We start from the raw sequence: 20,795 nt of genomic DNA on the forward strand, positions 1-20,795 counted from the left end.
ACAGGACATTGAAGATCTGGGAAGAAGAACAGCTCTATGTCCCTGATGTCCAGTCAATACTATCTCTTACCACTTAACTTATCCCAGGAGACCTATGCATTCCTATCATGCTTTACTTTTACTCATCGAATTTCCTCTTTCTTCCCTCTTCCTTCATTCTCCTTGGCTGGCTAGCTAACTCCTCCTGACCTTTGTAATTGAACTCATAACTTATCTATTTTGGAGAACTTTCCCTGGCCGCCACCTCCCAACCCCAATCTGAGTTTGAAGCCCCTACCCAGAGTCCCGTGACACTGCACTATATTATAATTTGTTGGTTTCCTTGTCTGTCTCTGTTTCTAGATTCTTATGAAAATTTTTAGAAGAGAGATGACTAATAGGTCTGGTTAAATAGTTTGCCCCTCAACATTTAACATAGTGCCCTAGTGTAGATACTCAATATTTTGAATGCATGAATATTTGTATAACCCATGTATATGCATAGTAGTGCTAGAAACCACCCTGTATCCTGTGATCTAAGAACAATTTGCTCCAAAATCCCATCTCTGTAGAAAAACAAAGCTATCTGTAACATTTGACAGAAAGAGGATCAGAGGGGAGCATGGAAGCACCTCTACCTCCTTGTAAGGGGTGTTTGCTCTGTGCGAGGTCCAAACTCGGTATAAAACTCAGCCCTTTCTTTAGTATTCACAGGCCATGCCCACAGCAAGCACTGTGAGTTCAGGAGGCTTTACTGAAACTGGGGGTGCCCCACAGGCCAGACGTCACCAGTTCATTTATTTCTCTCTTGCTATCCTTTCTCTGTATCCATCTGTCCTTCTGAAAGAGACCCAAACTCTTCTTCCTCTCTTATGAAAGACAGCATCCCTGAAGCCAGAGTCTTAGATAACACCCACCCAAGTCCTCATCTGGTGATGGTGGGGTGCTTGACCCCAAGAATTAATCAAAGATTTGTGTTTCCAATAATAACTGTTTCCTGTCTAAGAATTCTGAATTTAGCTTTTGAGATTTAAAAAAAACTGGTGTCTCATATCTGAATGAATGAATGTGAATGAAAATGGCATGATATCTAGTCTCCTTGTGTTTTCTCCAGCCCCTACATCTATCTACGTGGATTATACATATACACATAAAGACATATATTTTTCATATATCTGTGTGTATATACATGTCTGTGTATATATGTGTGATACTAGAGCCCAAAGCTGTCAAGGCACTAAGATCTGTCCTGCATGTGTAGTGTATGAGATCTCCCTCTACTCATTTGATAATGTATTCATTTATTTAGCAAATGCTCACTGAGTATCTTCTATGGGCTAGACATTATAGTAGATGCTGGGGATAGAATAGCATGCAAAATACTCTCTTTCTGCCTAACAAGAGAGATGGTCAATCATGAAAGTTGTAATTACAAAGGAGAAATATACTGTGCTACGAGACTGTAACAAAGGAGACCTCGTTAGTGTAAAGTGGAGGGCTGAAAAGAAATACTGATGCAGTGACCTTTGAGCTGAGATCAAAAAAATGACTAACCGCTCACTAGGCTTGGTTACTAGGGGTAGAGGAGAATGTCACTGGCAAAGGAACACACTGATGGTAGGAGAGAATTGATCATGTCTGAGGAACTGGGAGAGGACGATGTGGTTAGAGCACAGAGTGTGGCCAGGACAGTAGAGTGAGCCAGCTCATGCAAGGCCTTGGAAGGGCCAATCTGTAGGAGTAATGGAAGCCACCAGCAGGTTCAAACAGGGGATTGGTATAATCTGATGTATATTTTATAAAGATCACTGACTTCACTGTGAGGAACAAATCAGAAGGAGGCAAGGGTAGATGTGGGAAGACCAGGTAAGAAGGTAGTAGGGGAATGACAGATTCAAGAGCTCCTTTGGAGGTGAAACAATGGTCTAGACTTGTCACCTTGGGAGTCGCAGCTCTAGTGATGGTTACTGCAGCGTTTAGCTGCATGAGATTTTCTTGAAGTAGAGAGCATAGCATGAGAAGAAAAGAAATGGTTGAATACAGAAGGATGAGGCTGCAAAGGAGCCAAGATGGTCAGAGGTAGGAGGAAAGCCAGGAGTGGGGGCACAGAGCTAGGGGACAAAGTATTTCAGAAAGAGCAAGTGTTCCACAGAGTGGAATCCTGCTGGGCAGTGAGTCAAGATGAGATTAAAAAGCAAAAAAAAAAAAAAGGCACTGTGGGTAGGATGGGTTCCTTGGTGACTTGAGAGCGTTTTCTCTGTTTCATCATAGGAATGAGGTGAATTTCAATGGGTCTGGAAGTGCGCAATGAGTGAGAAATAGAAAAAGTGAGCCGAACCAATTTGTAAAAGATTGTTTGACTGTGAAAAGGATTAGGGTATTTATAACATAATGATTTATTTACTAAACATATAAATATTAGGAATGTCAATGTAATTCAAAGAGTTTGTGGGGTGGTTGTTATTGTTCCCTTGTTACTGGAAATGAAAAGAGGAAAGCCGTGTACAATATGCTATCTAGCTGGGCTTAGCAGTGCTTGAATATTTCAAACAGGTAAAGAATATTGCAGATAGCATTTTACTGCTCCATATACAAAGGGCTTTTTGTGTGCATTTTGTTTAGTCCTCATGAAATTTTATATATCAAGAAACTAAGAGTCTGAGAGGTATTTAATAACTTTCCCAGTCAATAAAGGGTATGGGAAATGAAGAAATAAATGTATCTTTAGATTAAGAGTACTTCAAGGAAGACGATTTTCTAAAGTATTGTTTGTTGATATGTATGTAGATACTGTAGATATACTCCTATATGTAAGCATTATGCTATAAGAAAATACCAAAGCTTTTGTTTGAAATTTTTTTGAAAGTTAGCAAATTCTTTAAGTGTCTTGCTAGTATTTGTCTTAAGTCTAATTATTTATTTAATGGATTTTTTATTTTGATAACATTTATTGGTACCTTTTGAAGCTGAATATGTTTGATTTCTCAAGTACAGGTACGTTTCAAACTCATTTCCCAATTCAGATCCATGGTTTAATAAAGATGACTGTTGAAGACATAGTCACATCTAAGAGTTGAAAAATCACTCTACCCTGCAAAAAAAGCACAAGTAGGACATTCTTCACTTATTTGATCATTGTAGTTCCAGTTTAAGACTCAAGAGTTTCTAATTAGTTTTTTTAAAATGGCTTTATTGGGATATAATCACATTCCACATAATTCACCCATTTAAAAGGTACAGTTTAATGATTTTTGGTGTGTTCACAGTCGTGCAACCATCACCACAAACAATTTTCATTACCCCAAGAAGAAACCTCATCACCCCCTCAATCTCTCCATCCTTCCCTCCCCCAGCCTTAGGCAACCATGATCTACTTTCTGTCTCTCTCGATTTGCTTATTCTGGTTGTTTCATGTAAATGGAATTATACAATATGCAGTTCTTTGTGATGGGCTTCCTTCACTCAGCATAATGTTCTAATTGGCTTTGGAGGGATAAACCCTGTGTATGTCCAGATGCAAACCAGCACTGGTGTGTGTCAGTCCACCTGTGATCTACATTATTCTGAGATAACATTCTGACCCAAGTACGAGGCAGGTAAGGCCTATGGTTTCATTCCTAATACCCAGTTGCCCAGCCAAGTTTTTTGACCACTCTGGATACAGACTTTTTCCTTTGGATGAATACAGTCACTAAGAGGAATGATTTAGATGTAATAATTATATCAGTTGAATTCCCAAACAAAGGGTAAAGAATGAAAACACCTTTGATTACATATATATAGGTTGTCCACACCAGGGTCATATATGTACAGTTGTCTGATTGAAGCCCAGATATTTGGCTGTAGTGGGGTTCTTTAGCAGAATGTGTCTGGCAGTCCCCTATGGAATATAATCTATGTAGGTCTCTTCTAGAGTAGATTTTCTATTTCCCCCACCCCAGGGTTTTCCTCTGATACCACTCACCACTCACCATGCTAAGCCTTAAAATGTCCCCCCCTCCCCATTTAGCATCAGAGCTCAGGAACTTGAAATATGCATTTTTTTAATTTCAATCTTTTATCATTTGTGTTTGACTTGAATCAACATGAAGTCTTCCTTCCTGTAGCCTTTAAAAAAAAAAAAATGTATGGAAAATAACCACAAAATAGAACACTCTCTTTTGTGCCTACCTTTACTAACCAAAGTTTAAAAATTCTTAATATTTTATTAGCTTTCTATATAAATTTCCCCTTCCATAGAAATCCCTGAATTGTAGCTGGGCAAAAGCTGTTTTTATTTTACTATTTTAGTGCATTGAATTTAATACAGCTCCCTAGCCATTCAGTCCAAGGCCAACACCATGAAAAAGAACTGTGTAGGTTTATTGTGCTAATATTGTGCTTTTGATTTCTGAATTTTGCCTTTAGTTTCTTTTGATAAAAGTGTGTTTTGGGGTAGAAAACTAAGAGTTCTGTGTGTGTGTTTGTGTTTGTATCTGTGTGTGTGTGTACACGTGTGTGTTTCACAGGGAAAGCACTAGGAAGGACACTATACTGTCCTGGTTTTACTAAAAAGAGACACTGCAGTACAGTATGTTAATATGGAAGGTAATGATTCACATTGTTTGCATGCAGTCCAAATTACTAGAAACAGAAATTGCTCTGTGTCCTACCCATTAACAAACTGTTGTTGCTGACCTATTCACTATGATGTCTGAGGGCAGAGATTTTAGTCTGTTTTTTGTCTACTGATATATCCTCAGTATCAAGTTCAAGTTGTGGTGCATAATTGGCACAGACGAGAATATTTGGCAAATTGATGTATTTGTTGAGTGAATCCCTTGAGGATAAACTCCTCAACCCAGCATTCTGTGCCCTTCGTATCTGATTCTGATTAGTATCTCTCACGTAAACCCCAGTGATAAACGTAAAAATTTGCTCTAGTCACAGTTCTGTATGTTGCTACAACAGTCCTCTATCATGGGCCTTGAAGCTTGGGGCTTTTGGAAAAGGACGGGCATCTCGTAAAACTGAGGGAGAGGTGGGAACTGGCCCAGAACCACGGAGGGCGCGAGGCAGGAATTAGGTAAGCAGAGAAGAGAGAACTCCAGGCTGAAAAAGCAGAGTCCAGATAAATCTCTCCTTTCCTCTAAAAGTGTATTCTGACTCCACTAAGCCCACGGGTCCTTCAACTCAGAGAGAGAAACATGCTCTATGTTCTAAAAACTGCCCACGTACTTTTGAGCAATTCAGTACAGTACGTCTTAGGTTTTGATTAATTATATCTGGGCCTTGCCTCTTTATCCTTGTAACCTACCCATGCTTTTTAAGGGGCTCCAGCGAACTTTATTCCTAGTTCTTAGGTGTCAAAAACAAAAAGGCAGACAGCCACCTATGGCCTTAAGAGTCTAATACCTGAAATCTTAAAACACTCAAGGCCCTATCTTTCACTAAAATGCTTCACAAGCACTTAACTTTTCAATGAGTTAAAATAACTCTCTCAAATCTAGTATCTATTATTCCATTATGTTTTGGTTTTCCATATTTAATCTATCTCTCACGATGACCATTTAGTAGCTAACTTCAGGTATAAATATATTTTTAATTCTGCCAAAAATGTAATAGATAACGAGAAAGTGAATGTAGGCTGACTTTGCCTTTAAACATTGGAACTCTGGGCACAGCCTGAGTCCAAGGCAACCTTGGTGGTCTAGCAACATTGAATACATGCCCTCCGGTTGAACAATAAACGACATTTGTGGATTTGCCAGTGACCTCTCTGCTTTGTGCACCGCCGGTCTCTGGTGTCATCATTAATTAGTCTTCAGGTCTCCCATTTGTCTGCCAGAAAGTCTCTTGGAGACGCCATGTGAATAAGTGGGAGCAGGCGAGCTGCCTGGCCACTGGAACGTGCCACTGTGCCGAGACCATCCAGTGGGTTGGTCAGAGGGCAGCCCTCTACTCTGATCACGGAGAGAAGTTTCCTGCCAACAGGCCATGTGGGAGGCTGGGCCTGTCGGGGTGCAGGGAGGACCTCCGAGCACAGCAGGGGAGCTGCTCTTGTGCGGGCTGGCTTCAGGTTCTGATTTCAGAACCGTGAGGCTCAGCTGCCTAGGGCTCTTGCTTCATATTTGCTTCATCTTTCTCAGGAGTTTCTTCAGTGAATCCTAACAGTGGGTGGTACAACTTCAGCAGGGGAACAGAAATTATTATCCCTGTGTTCTAAACAGGAGATTTGCACAGGGGCACGTTTCTATAAATATAGTGCGGGGCCTTTGTAGTCACTGATTCTCAGCCATGACTCCCTTGCCATTCTGGTTGTGACGTGTTTCCGAACCAATTTTGCTGAATCATAAAAATAACAAATAATCTTTGTGAGGCCCCTTGCCAGTGCCAGGCATTGTGCAAACCATTTTATGTGTGTTATCTCACTTAATTCTGATTTCGTATCAGTCAGGGAGTCCCCATCTTGCCCATGAGAGAGACAAGCCACAGTCTACCTGAGCCCGGGTAGGACTCTTGATCCAAGCACAAGCCCTTTACAACATCACCCTAGGGCCTCATAACATCTGAGCTATTTGATGGACCCTGTGGGCTCTGTCACCACAGCCAGGACAAAGGGAGAGCCACAATGATCAATCTTTTTAATTCAGGTAGAAGTGGAAGTTTTGCTTATTGGGAAGATAAGCTCTGCCTTTGGCTTTGCTTTGGCTAGGGAGAAGCAAACTTCAAGAAATTATTGTCTTGGGTTCAATTATGTCCTATTACCAAAGTACAGGCATGCCTTACCATGTATTATTTGTGTTTGTGAAAAATAGTTCTCTCTAAATGGAATTGTTGGGATTTGAATGTAGTAGAGGGCTAGTTAAAGGATTGATTTTTTTTTTCTTTAAAGATTTTGTTTATTTATTTGACAGAGAGAGACACAGCGAGAGAGGGAACACAAGCAGGGGGAGTGGGAGAGGGAGAAGCAGGATTCCCGCGGAGCAGGGAGCCCGATGCGGGGCTCGATCCCAGGACTCTGGGATCGTGACCTGAGCCGAAGGCAGACGCTTAAAGACTGAGCCACCCAAGCACCCCTAGTTAAAGGATTTAAAAGATTCTCCCAATTTATATTGTAAGAAATTCCAGCTTTCTTTCAAACATGGCTACCTGTGTTCTCAGAATCATAGCTGGATATCATCAGGGAAGTTCATGTGGCCATGAAAGTTCCTGGAAAAAATGCCAATTTTTTTTTTTTAAGATTTTATTTATTTATTTGAGAGAGAGAGAATGAGAGTGCACATGAGAGGGGGGAGGGTCAGAGGGAGAAGCAGGCTCCCCGCCGAGCAGGGAGCCCCATGCGGGACTCGATCCCGGGACTCCAGGATCATGACCTGAGCTGAAGGCAGTCGCTTAACCAACTGAGCCACCCAGGCGCCCCAAAATGCCAATTTTTGAAAGCAGACATCTTCCAAAGTTTTTCAGACCAGTCTCCTACTTCTAGGCCTACCCTCAGAACGACCCAGTCTGGAGGATTATCTTGGCTACTTTGTCTGTGCCTTGCGCCATTAAGTAGTAGATGTTTTGGGAGGTCTTTAGAAGACACTGAGCCCTTTAAAATCAGCTTGGGACAATCACAGTGTTTCAGAGTGGAGACTGGGACCCTTGGTGTACCTGTCCTAGAAAGGCAGGAAGGAGGGAAAAGAGGAGGAAGTCACACTGCCCTCCTGGAAAGCCCACTCTGAGTCTGGGTCAACATTGCTAATTTTTTTTTTTTAACCTTCCTTCACATAAGAATGTAGTTAAGATGAGGAAATCATACTTTTGGCCAGATTTTGGCCAGATATGCATGGAACTCTAGTCTAGAGAAGTTTGGGGATAAGTTAATAAAACCTGCATGATGGCTTCACAGGGATTAATATGAGTACACAAATATGATTAAAGGTAAAGCATAAATGTCATACAGAAGGTACTAGAGAAATTTGAAGGCTGCAAAAACTTTGGATTGGAAGGAGCTTTATGGTAGTGGCAGCATGTCAGACTTTTTAGGATGAGTGGGACTCTGTCAAATGCAGTGGTAAGTATGTATGAGACGTGAATAGATTGGGCAGAGAACCACACAAACACAGACGTGGAAGTGGGAATGATGGCTGATGTCATTTAGAAACACTGCAGAATTTTGGTTTGGTTGGTCAAATCTAGGTGGGAAATACAGCCGAAAGTTGGAAATGGTACCATGATGGAAATGACCTGGAGTTTGAATTTAATTAGCAAAGAGCACCCATTCATGGTTTTATCTTGTCTTGTATCTCCTCTACTTCGTTTTTACTGAACGATTTTGCCTTGTAATTCACACGGACCAAAGAAAACTTAACAAGCCTCAGAGTTCACCCTTGATCTTCTCTCCCTTAGAACAACAAAAAGATTACACTTCCCACTCTTCCCATCTCGGTAAATGGCACTTCCAGCCATTCCCACTGGGATGGTGAACTGTGGGTTAGGGTGGTTTCCATATCACCAAATCAGAACTCTCTGATTTGAGGGGGGCATGATTGTCAAAAAAGCACTCTATTATAAGTCACCTATTATATATGAGAAATTATCAATCTGTCTGTAAATTCTATCTGAAGTAAATCACATGGAAAACAATTTCACATGTGTTAGGGGAGTATCAACAGGAAGGGAGGAGAGATGCAGACCTCCCTGAACTGGGCTTGCCCCTCCTGCTGGCATGTGGGTGGCTGCAGGCAACTCGGATGCCTGGGAATTGCTGCAAAATCTGTTTCAAGCTCTCTTTCTGGAGTATGAATCTGAAGAGGATCAGGGCCTTTAATTCCCTGGGAATTCGGTAGTTTTTGCCTCCCTTAATTTTTGAGAGACCAAAAGCATAATTCTTTTCCTGTCCCAAGCCAGAGGTTTTTCTGCATCTCTAAAAGGAAAGTTGAAGGTGGTACGTTTCTTTGTTCCTGAAGAAAGGTGTGGAGTGAGCTAACCATGTCTGGTTTTTTTTTTTCCCCTGAAATTTAGATAAACCGTGATTGATAAGGATTTTGCACAATTAGTACTGAAGAGCGTAGCAGAGAGCAGAAGCTTAACAAATACATGTTCTTGAGGAAATCTAATTCCACACTTTCCTTCACAGCAAGTGAGAAACAGATGATCGTGGTATGCAAGGAGTCACCAAAGGAGTATCTCCAGCCTTTCAAGGACAAACTAGAAGAGTTCTTCCAGAAAGGTAGGGAATGGCGTCAGCTGCGCATACACAAAACTCTGCAACATCCCCCATTCATTGGATCTTTCCCTGAGGCCCACAACCCCTTGCATCCCTGCCAACCACCGGCAACTCCAAGGATTCCACCAGCCTACCGTCCCATCATGATTACGTACTCAGTGCAGATAGAATTGTTCTGCCACTTTCATATCACCTTTCAAACCCTTTTTAATATGTCAAATCCTTTAACGTTACTCCTGTTCTTATAAACCTTTTGAGGGAAGACTTTTTCTCTGTCTCTTCATGGAACCCAAGAGGATCCTCAGTACATGTTCCCTGACAAACGACATAGGTTCAGAGCTTATATAGTCATGCCTTTCAGATTTGTGGTCAGCCCGAACAGGTGGATGGTGATCCTAACCCTGGTTTATCAGTGTAGCATCTTGGAAACTTGTGTAGTATTTTTTATTCCTTTTCTGAATGGGAAATTGGGGCCAGGTGAATGTCACACATCCAATCATTTGGCACTTGTTAGCCTTTTGGGGTTGGTAGATGGAAGTGATATGCATGAGACCACTTAGTGCATTGACACACTTATTTAGAAATCTTATGAGGTTATGTTCCTTCCTCCATGATTTTGGCAGGGATAGGGAGCTTTGGTTGATCTCTGTTAGTGAACATAGACATTTAATGCCTTTGGATATTCCCTATTCTGATTTCTCAAATCCAGTTTACAATGTGAAACAAAAATAAGTGTGAGGGACAAACTTGCTGTTATAAAATAAGTAAGTCATGGAGATGTAATGTACAGCATGGTGACTATAGTTAAATATACAACACGGTATATTTGAAAGTTGAGAAGAGAGTAGATCTTAAAAGTTCTCATCACAAGAAAAAAATGTTGTAACTATGTGTGGTGATGGATGTTAACTAGACTTACTGTGATGATCATTTTGCAGTATATACATAAATGATGTTGTACATCTGAAACTAATACGTTATGTGTCAATTATATCAATAAAGCATGAGGTAGTTAGAGGGAGCTTTTGTCTTTGCTAGAAAGAAAGAGGAACTACATGTAGGAACCTTTGGGGAGGTATCAACATGCTCTTTCTATTTATTAATAAGGCCATATGATACCACATCATCAACAAAAGACCATTTAAGCAGGGTGAATCCATAAAGTATGGCCAAACCACTTTGGGAATTGGCAGGAAAATTCTCAGTCCGTGAGTCAGAGGAACTCTGTTCCAGCTATTCCTTTGGTGCAGAGATCATTGTTCCCTCCTCCTTGATGAGGGCTTGTTTGTGTTGAAGCGGAAGTCAGGAGTTCTCTCTTGGCCACTGCTGAACCTCATATATGACGGAAGCAATGTCATCCGACAAAGTGCCATCTAAAGAGCAGTGATCCTACCCCTTATGTGTCATGTGACTAAGATTAGGTATGTTTTATATGTGATTTTTCAAAATAGATGCATTGCTTTAGGATTATGCCATGTAAATATAACTTAAATGGCCTGAAGAGAAAGCATGAAGGATTTCCTTTTGCAGATGCCCAATTAATCATTTCTGTTTTTGACATATGTAGAATTAACTTGATATGAAGCTCATATGTACTTAGATTCTGTTTTTATTTTTAATTATTATTCTATATCTGGAAAATTCTGCACTGTATATATGTAGGTATTACCAGCCTGTATGCTGTAATGGCCTTACCTCCTTTCTCTTGGAACCAGCTAGTGTCTTAAAACTTATATTGCAAATCTTAATTTTTGTTGTTGTTGGAAAAAGAGAAAGTACAAATAGATTTAGAACCTGGAAAATCTTCAGTGCCTTAGAAAAGGAATTTGCAAATCACTGTTTGGGGTTATGTGTTTGTTTCTTCTCTGTTAGGTTTCTCAAGAAACTTCTGGTCTGTTCTGAAAGAGGAAATTGAGTTGAGGCAAACTGGACCATATGTCAGCGAGGCAAGGGTGTGGCCACAGTAAGATGTTCTAGGAAAACCCTACGGCAGTCATTCTCAACCCTGACTGTAGACTAGAATCACCTGGGGGGAGATTTTTTAAACATTTTGATACCCAGGCCGAACTCCAGACCTCCTATCAGCATCTCTGCGGGTGGGACCAGGCATTAGCATTATTGATTTACTCCCCAGGTGATTCCAGTGTGTAGTTCAGGTTGAGAACCTCTGTGGTCCAGCTTAGGTCACCATTCAGTGTGTCTTCAAAGATGTTTATTCAGGGCACCTGACTGGCTTCGTCGGCAGAACATGACTCTTACTCTCAGGGTTGTGAGTTCAAGCCCCACATTAGGCATGGAGCCTACTTAAACTTAAAAAAAGTATTTATTCAAGAGCCTGCTGTACCTCAGGCACTCCTTGTTCCTCTCTCAGGGACTGTCTCACTGGAAAAAGATCTCCAATTGAATAAAGGAGTCAGTTCTCCTTGAACCAACATAGTGAAAGGAAGATGGGAAGGACATTAGAAATAACCTCCAATCACGCCTAAAACAAAAACAGCTAAAGCAAAGCACAGAAAGAATTTAAAGGAAAGCTACCGTTTGTACAGAATTTTTAAATAACAAAGATAAAATGTAATATCGTTGGAATCTTAAACATTCCTAATATTGTGTGGTGAAAATAGCCACTGTTGAAATAGCCTGTCACTGTCATCTTACTACTTAACTGAGTTGGTCAAAAGTCAATCTAGAATTGTACTGTCCAATGTAAATGGCAAGCACTACCCATATGAAGCTGTGGAGCAATTCAAATGTGGCTGATCCAGGATGAGATCACACAGCGGATTTTGAAGACGTAGTGTGAAAAAACACAAAATATTTCTGATTTTTTATATTGATTACACAGTAAAATGATAGTTTGAATATGTTGGGTTTTAAAATAAGATATTATTATTAAGATTAATTTACCTGTTTTAGGTTTTAAGCATGGCTACTAGAAAATTTAAAATGATACATGTGATTCACAATATACTTCTATTGATCACTACTAGTCTAGACACATGGTCCCTTGGCCTTTTGCATCTCATTCCTTCACTCCCCTCTTCATGCTCTCACTCAGCTTGAAGCCTGGGTTACTGGAATGCAGTTTCCAGAGCTAGCCTTCCCCACTTCTGCTCCGGTGCTGACCATTGTTTGGCTCACAGGTTGCGGGGGGAGGTTGCTTAACTGAAGGGGATGACAGCGTGCTACTTCATCAAGCTGCTCCCCTGTGGCATAGCAGGTGGGACTCTGCCATGTTGCAGAATATACAAATGGAACATCTCTTGGCTACTTTGGAGTTCTAAACAGTAGTACCTTTTTTATGTAGGTGTTTCACTGAAGGAAGGATTTTCCTTCCACCATACATATGCAGTATAATATGGCAATTATACAGTGTTAAGTATAGGATCTCGTCTAAATGTGCCATTCATTGTAAGAAACATCATTATTACAAGTACTACTAAGAAAGAAAAACTGTTGGCAATTAAGCCATGTTGTGTCATAGATGATAAGATGTACCTCAAAAGCAGGTGCTAAAATATGAAAATTATATCAAGTTTGAAGTTGATGTAATATGGTACCATAATGAGGCATATAGAATCAGGGAGGAGGAATGCCTAACACTTCCAGGTAAGTCAGGAAAGACTTTGAACAAAGATCTTTTTGTTCAGATTTGACAACAACAACAACAACAAAAAAGCCAAGATACTGATAATGATGGCAGTGACAGCAGATCAGTGGATGATAGCTCACATTTGCAGAGTGCTGCCGTACCCCAGACACTGTGGGGAGAAGATCTTCTTTCTTGTTTAGTCCTTGTGACAACCCTCTGGAATCAGCACTATTATCACCCTGTTGTACAGACGAGGAAATTGAGGATTAGAAATTCTCAGCAGACAGGTTATGAAGGGCATTCCAAGCAGAGGAAAACACTGCAAATCTCGGGATGAAAGACATGAAGTATTTGGGGAATGGCAAGAGACTTGGCGTGGCTAGATCACAGGGCATATGGGAAGAACACAAGACCAAAACGGGGAGGAGAATCACAATAGGACTTGCTAAACAATCTGAACTTAGTCTTATAGGCAACAGGGAGCCTTTAAAAAGTACTATGTATGGGAGTGACATGGTCACATTGGATTTGTTTTGTTTTGATGCATGGGATCCTTTGCTTTTTGTTGTAAAGAAATACACATTATAACCAAGAGCAATATGAAGAAGAGTTGGGATAGTAAAAGATCGGGAGGTAGTCTATCGAGTTATTCTACAGTAGTCCAGGCAAATGATGGTAAGAACAAAAGCAATCACAGAAAAATAACAAAGGAAGAGACATATTTATAAAGCTTTTAGGAGTTACAAGACTAGATAACCCAACTGAAGTACAGAAACAGGAGCAAAGGATCACTCCCCCTTTTTCTTGCTTGGATAACTGGCTTGATACTGATGAGGAGAACCAGATTTGGGACGGAAAGCAACACAGTAAACTTTGAACACGTTGATTTGACATATGAATGAGACACCCTGAGAGAGACGTTGGGTTCATGGGAGAGCACTGGATGAGACTACAGTCTCATAGAGGGTAGAAGTTCAAGTCATAGGAATGAATGAGAAAGCCCAAAGAAAGGGTGTAAAATGAGAACTTCCAGTAGTATTGGAGTTTCTAAGCACAGGACATAATATAATAACCATAATTGAGAAAAGGTACTTCCATACTTTCATAATATTTGAGTATTTGGCAGGAAAGCCAATTTTCTATTAGATATCTTATCACTAATAAAGTCTTAAGCAATTAAGTTCTTTATTCCTGAGAGGTCACACACATGCATGGTGACTTAGCTGATTCATAGGCTAATTTTTGTATGAGCTGCAATTCAGTTCTTCTAACAATCATGATGATTTAATTTTTCTTTTGTAAATCATATCCTGTTGCCACACTCAAGTGGAGATGATGTGTTTGTCCTTGTGTCATCCTTCCCTTCTCAGAATGCCCTTAAATAGTCACTTGACCAAACTCTGGGCCTTGTTCTTAACTAATTTCATTTCCTGGGCAGAATAGAAAGTAATTTTAATGGCTCCATCTTTCAGAGTTACAATCCATGGTTCTGAGCCTTTTTCCTTACATGGTTTTTCTTTCCCACAGTAGGCTCTTGTTGATTCCAATTTACAGCTCAGTTCAGAGTAACCTTGTGCAGGCATTATTTGAGCTCATGTTTTCCCACCCTCAGATCAAACATAGTCATAATGATATGGCCTTCAAAAATGTGATGCTCACATTAAAAGTCCCCGTAAACGTGGCAGGGATCCTGTAATTGAAAGAAGGCGCAGAGCAACTGATTAGATCCCAGGTATAGATCTTGTAGGTGGTCTTTGCATGCTGTTAAATTGGTCATTTGTATTTATAGCTTTGGCAGGGAGGGCTGGAACCTAAACTGGTGCTAAGACCAGCACTCTCCCACACTTGGCCCCATCTCATTCTGCATCAGTTTTACTCGGCATCCATGAGTGGAACCAGATCACAGTGAATCTGAATGAGCCATCCTAGTCCTCCTTCCTCGAACTATCCTCCAGGGTTCTGTGAGCAGATGAGATTAGACATGTTCTTTATGTCAAGAAACTTTTCCAGTAGAAAGTAAAAAGATAAACTTACAAAACTAAAAAACAGACAAAACAACAACTCTGATTTCCCACACTGAATGCAGAAAGGATTACCTAAATAGCTAACTACCCCATGACAGCTGAGACTGGTCCCATTCACTCTCTCATCCTGACATAATGGAGGCTCAGCCTGGCCCATATTCGGTGTTAATAATTACTGTGGAATTAATGAACAAACAGCCTGAATCTTATAAGGTGCCTGGAGGCTTTTTTTTCTTTTTTTCCTCTGTGAGTTTCCTGTTTAAATTCTTTCAGAACTAGTAAATCCTGCCAGAATTTGGTGAGATGCACTTTTGGTCTATAATGCACATCTGTGGTTGTCAAACCTCCTGGATATCAAAACATCTTTCTATGTCACAAATATGCATACAATCCCTTCTTAATAAATACTTAGATTAGTTTGACAAAGTCCATAACTGAACCTCAAACTCTAGACTAATCTCTTCAATCCCCAGCATATTCAAGCGTTAAGCTTACAGAGAAGAGGAAGGACCAATGATCTGCATGTGTAACCTGTGAGAAGCAATAATTCTTAGATCCTTTACAGAGCTTACGGGAGGAAGAACTCTGACTGGGGGAGCGTGCACTCTCTGTGGGACAAACCATCTTCTTGTACACCTCACGTTCAAAAAAAGACCAAATAACACCAAATAACACCAGATGGTCAAGAATTAAGACAGTCGTTGTGATTTCTGGGTCACTGAAGTAACACAGCAGTAATCTTTGGAAAGTGGAGCTACTATTTTATCAAAGATTTATTAAGTAGAGTCTTTTTTGAAAGGGTTAGTTTGAATCAGTTTATTTTGTTTTTTTTCCTTCCCAGAAATTTCTACAAAGAGCACAATCCACTCCCATCCCAAAGTTAGATTCTCTCTCCCTCTCTCCCCTTCCTTCTCTCTCTCTTTCCTCCCTACTCACCCTCCCTTTATGTCTTTAATTTACTCAATTTTTCTTTTTTGGCCAAACATCCAATAAATTGTCTTTCCCAAAACTCTAGTTCTCTTTTTCTTTTCCTTTCTCTCCAATGAAAATTTCGCAAGAAGAAGAAAAATGTCTAAATTAATTTTGTGTGTGTATAAAACTGATAGAAATACTGGAAAAGATTATACCCACTCCCCCAAAAGAAAGAAAACTACAGGTCAATCTCACTGTAGTTTTAAATTTTGAAATACAATGGCACATTTCATGACCAAATGGAGTTTATTCCCACAATGTAAAGATGATAGGATATTGGGAAGTTTGTTAACACAACTCATCACTGTTAATAGCTCTAACAAGAAAACACCTGTGATCATCTCTTTAGAAGCTAAAAAAGGCACTTGACAAAATTCAACATCCATTCTTCATTTAAAGCTGGATAAAACATTAAGTAAAATAGCCTTCCTTATTATAATAAAAATTAATGTGTCAGCCTCAGATTCACAACTCATACCATAGACAAAAGATCAGTGTACCTAATATATAAGAGGTCTGAGACGTTGTTATGAAATAAGACCACTATTCAATACAAAGGCAAATAATATGAATAGTGACAGAAACTGTTCTTCAAACGTATGAGAAGATGCCACTCTCAAAATAAAAGAAGTACAAAAGAATTTGTATTGAAATTCCATTTTCCATTTACAAGATTGGCAAAATTACAGAAGTTTGATAACGAGCTCCATTGGCGGTGTGGTACAGTAAACTCCTGTCCTCCATTGTTTGTGGAGGTGTAAACTGTTACAATCCGTGTGGAGGTCTATTTAGCAGGATCTATTAAAGTTACATATGCACGTGCCTTTTGACTTGTCAGTTCTACTTCTAGATACAAACCCTCAGACGCTTACACATGCAAAGTGATTTCTATACCATGCTACTTATTGAGACATTGTTGGTAGCAGCAAAAAAGATTGGTGACAACCTCAGTGATCACCAATAAGGAAAGTGTCAAGTTATAGTACTTCCATACGATGGAATACTAAGCATCTGCTTAAAAAAAATGAGGAAGTCTTTATGCATTGACATGGAAGAATCTCTAGGGTAGGTTTTAAGTGGAAAACAAGGGTGGGAAGAGTAGGCATATTACCATTGTAAGTAAAGAAGAAGAAGAAAAATGGATACTACTTGACAAAAATCTCTGAGGATAAATAGGAATCTAATCTGGGACTGATATTTAGCTGGTTCTTACCGTATCAGCCATGCAGGTTGTCTGTCCTGTTTAGTTGGTACCCAGGCTGTTGTTAAATAGTTAGAATTACCCCTGAAAATGACCGGATGAGTTCATTATGGAGTAGGTAGAAAATGGATGGATGGGGTTCAGAAATGACATGCAGAATTTTCATAAATCTTTTAATCGATGTGTACCTCTTCAAAAAATTAGACAACTAATTTTTTAAAACAAACAACTTTCTGTGGTACTTTGCATTTACATTTTTTTCTTTCAAGATTGCTTCTGCTTTTAGGTTTTCCCACTGTGGTACGAATTGGGGTCCCTTAGCCTGCTGCACCTAGTCCTTCGCATTCAATTTCTGAGGAATTAGAAATTAAATGCTCTGATTCACAGCCCCTTTCCCTCCACTGAAGACCGGACTGGACCACTTAGAAGGAAATTTGAGGAGGGCCTTTTTTGTATTTTCCTTCTCTTGTGAAAGGAAAGGCAGATCTATGAGCTAGTACCTTGGCTTTCTTTCCTGACCGTCTCCTCCTCAACACCCTTCCACAGCAACTCTGGACAGTGGAGTCCTCCTAGCCTGTATGTGTGCAGACACACACACACACACACACACACGTCCTTCAGGTGCTTTCTTCTGGACTTAGATTGCCATCACTCATTTCACTCATGGTTCAGTCACACTCTTATGATGGCTCTAATTGAAATATCCATGAAGAGGCCTCTTTGCTCAGATATGTAGGGCGTTTTACTTTTCTCTCATCTTTTGTTTTCTGTTTCCACAGTCCTGTTTTCTATTACATTTGGGTCCTCTTACCTCACCATTATATAGATATCTTAAGTCTTTCGATGAACTCTTTCCTGAACATACAGTGAGAATGGAAGGATCTACATTTCAGATTACCCTGACACAGGCCACCTTCTAAACCACAGGGTAGCGCCAGTTCTCATTCATTTATATCTTAAGATGATTTTCAGGATCGGACCTCTCCTATGGATGCATGTATTTTAAGCCTTATCTGTAATTTTTGAAAGAAAGGCTTTGTCTGCTGTTTTTAGGCAGTGTCTCGGAACTACGTGTTAGTGGGAGAGAGGTGGGTGATGGTTTGGTTTGGCGCGAAGTGTAGGATGAGTATTATTAACTCTTACTGGGTCTTCTCTTGAGCTGCAGCTATTTAGACAGACGTGCGCATGCGTGTGCATACATGCGCCGGCTGCAACAGCTCCAAACTCAGGAGACCTAGCTGCTGTGTCATATGACTATAGGGCGTTAATAAATACAATGTTGTTTTTAGAGCATAATTATCATCCCACCCCTGACTCCTGTGAGAAACACCAGTTGGTTGAAAGTTACCCTCAAGGGGTCAGTTCAGACAGGGAGTTGGGAGGATGCTTCTTGACTTCAACAGTTGAAGCGCAGCGCTTCAACTTAATCCCCAAGGCAGTTCTTTGAAGCTGATTTTGTTATTACCGACCTTCCAGATAAGGACACTGAGGATTTCAGTAGCTTACTCAAGGTCAGTGTGATCTCAGTCCCACTGTTTATCCTGTGCCCTCCGAATAATTTGGAAAATCACTCATTTTCTCTGGGTCCCAAGACCCTTGCGGGTAACTAGAAATAACTATTTTCTCTCACCATCTAAATGAGAAAAACATGGGAGGAGCAGACTTGCCTGCCATAGCCTACGCCCAAGGGACTCCTGTTCCTGGAGTCCTAATAGAAAGCCCACATTCTAGAAGGTAGCGGGAGGGGAAGAATGAAGCGGGGGAAATCGGAGGGGTAGACGAACCATGAGAGACGATGGACTCTGAAAAACAAACTGAGGGTTCTAGAGGGGAGGGGGGTGGGAGGATGGGTTAGCCTGGTGATGGGTATTAAAGAGGGCACGTTCTGCATGGAGCACTGGGTGTTATGCACAAACAATGAATCATGGAACACTTCATCTAAAACTAATGATGTAATGTATGGGGATTAACATAAGAATAAAAAAAAAAGAAGAAAAAAAAAAAAGAAAGCCCACATTCTACCTTCCCCAGCAGCAACAAGAAGAAGTGTCATCTGTGCTTTGGAAGGAATTGTGGTGACAAGTAGTTAAGTATTTTATGGAATCAGCCTTGAGCTCTGCATTCTTGCATAATAGTTGTTTTCATGATAAATTGCTTCATGTAATTGCCACCACTTCCTCTCTGGATTCTTGACAACTATCAGCAAGGTTTTAATCAGTGATTGATTGCAATTGCCGTCACGTGACTTCTCTTTGAATTACTCAGTGTCGTCTTCATGCGGGAAGAACTTGACACCAGTACTGCCTTCTGAGAGTTGTTTTGCTGAATACGTATCGTATAATACGTGATTTTGCAGATAATGTATGACTCTGGAAAGATCTCTTCATTCTTTCAAATAATACAGGTCTGTTTCTTCTGCTGAGTCAGTTTTGCCGTAGAAGAATGGTGGAGCACTAGTAGGAGCTCAGGACTGAATGAGATAATGTGTGGGGAGCATTTAGGACAGAGCCTGGCGCTCTATTTGTCAGCACCTGCTGCTACTGTTACATTTTCAGTCATTTTATCACAGTCTTATCAGATGGTTCAGAGAGGGGAGCTCAGAACGTCAATCACAAAGGTGTTACTCTCTCAGTGGTGTGAATAGCTGCAGTTCCGAATTCAAGCGGCAAATAATAAATAATTCCAGTGAAAAGTCTTAAGTACTAGAGGGAAGATCACGTGCATCTTGTCCATCTCCTCTAAAAGTAAGTCAAAAGCAATGGTTTTCTACAGGATTGTATTCTTTCACCATCAAAATATTTTTTAAGTGTAAATGTAATTTCTATAGTTACATCTTATTGGTGGAAAGTATTCAAATCATTCCATTGAAGATGGCGTGCCTTATGGATCTCATGTCATGGCTACCCCAATCAACAACATTACCACCTAGTGGCCGCTGAGCTGCACTGCAAACACATGATCCTTGAGACCCACAGAGTCCGAGTGCCTTGTCTCAGTGGCTGAAAGTGATTGAAGATGACAGTAAACGCCACTAGAGTAAATGACTTTATCTTTGATAACTGTTAATTACCGGGACATTCAAACTCTGTTTTATAGCAGATGGGAGAATTGTGAGACTTTGGAAGGTTACGAGCTGAGGCTAGAGAATGTGATCATTTAATTTTTTAATCCTTTTATTACTCTTTTGAATTGAGAAGAAATATATCTACCTTTCTCTACCAGTTTTTATATTTCAGTTTTGATTGGTTTCTACTCTTTTTCTTCTGAAAGTTAAAAATGTGCATTTGAGTAGATCAACAGGGATAACCAATGGTTTTTTCACTATAGGAAATATGCAGTGTCAGTTCATGTCTCTTCATAAAGTCAGCAAAACTCAAGTGCTTAGCTTCTTGAAGGTGCTGATCCTTGATAGCATACCCTTTCTCCACTTGTAAGTCTGGCACCAGAACCTGTGTTATTTACCATTTCCTCTCTCCCCCTAGCGTCTACCAACTTGTTGACATTCACATTATTCACTGAAACCATCTGCCTACTGAGCTCATCCCACCATCCCAGGTCCTTGCTGAAATAAATGAAATATGGAGTAATTGTAGTCATTCTAGGGAAGTGGCATATATTCAAGTAGGTAATGTAGGAATCCCCTAAGAAATCTGGATTGCTACTCTTCCCAGGAGGGCACTATCCTTCCCTTACCATCTTCCCTTCGGTTTCATGATTCTAGGATTAAGCTTCATTGCTAACATAATATGTGTGCGTGATCATCTGCTTTCTTAAACTTAAGTTTCCTCTGGCATGGTTCCCAGCTTGTACTCAGGGCTGTGGCATTAATTGTAATTG

At 40.3% G+C, this 20,795-nt stretch overlaps 1 protein-coding gene across 2 annotated transcripts in view; it reads left to right on the forward strand.

Moving 5' to 3' along the window:
* Positions 1-20,795, forward strand: part of FMN1 (formin 1) — a 283,684-nt gene that overhangs the window by 181,645 nt on the left and 81,244 nt on the right. For both annotated transcript variants that reach the window (XM_034994221.1, XM_034994220.1), the window contains exon 13: positions 9,083-9,175. In XM_034994221.1, coding sequence (XP_034850112.1) covers positions 9,083-9,175 — 93 coding nt within the window. The remainder of the gene's footprint in view (positions 1-9,082; positions 9,176-20,795) is intronic.

Source organism: Mirounga leonina, unplaced genomic scaffold (genome assembly GCF_011800145.1).
Source record: "Mirounga leonina isolate KUSES-001 unplaced genomic scaffold, KU_Mleo_1.0 Mir_91, whole genome shotgun sequence".
Lineage (NCBI taxonomy): Eukaryota > Metazoa > Chordata > Mammalia > Carnivora > Phocidae > Mirounga > Mirounga leonina.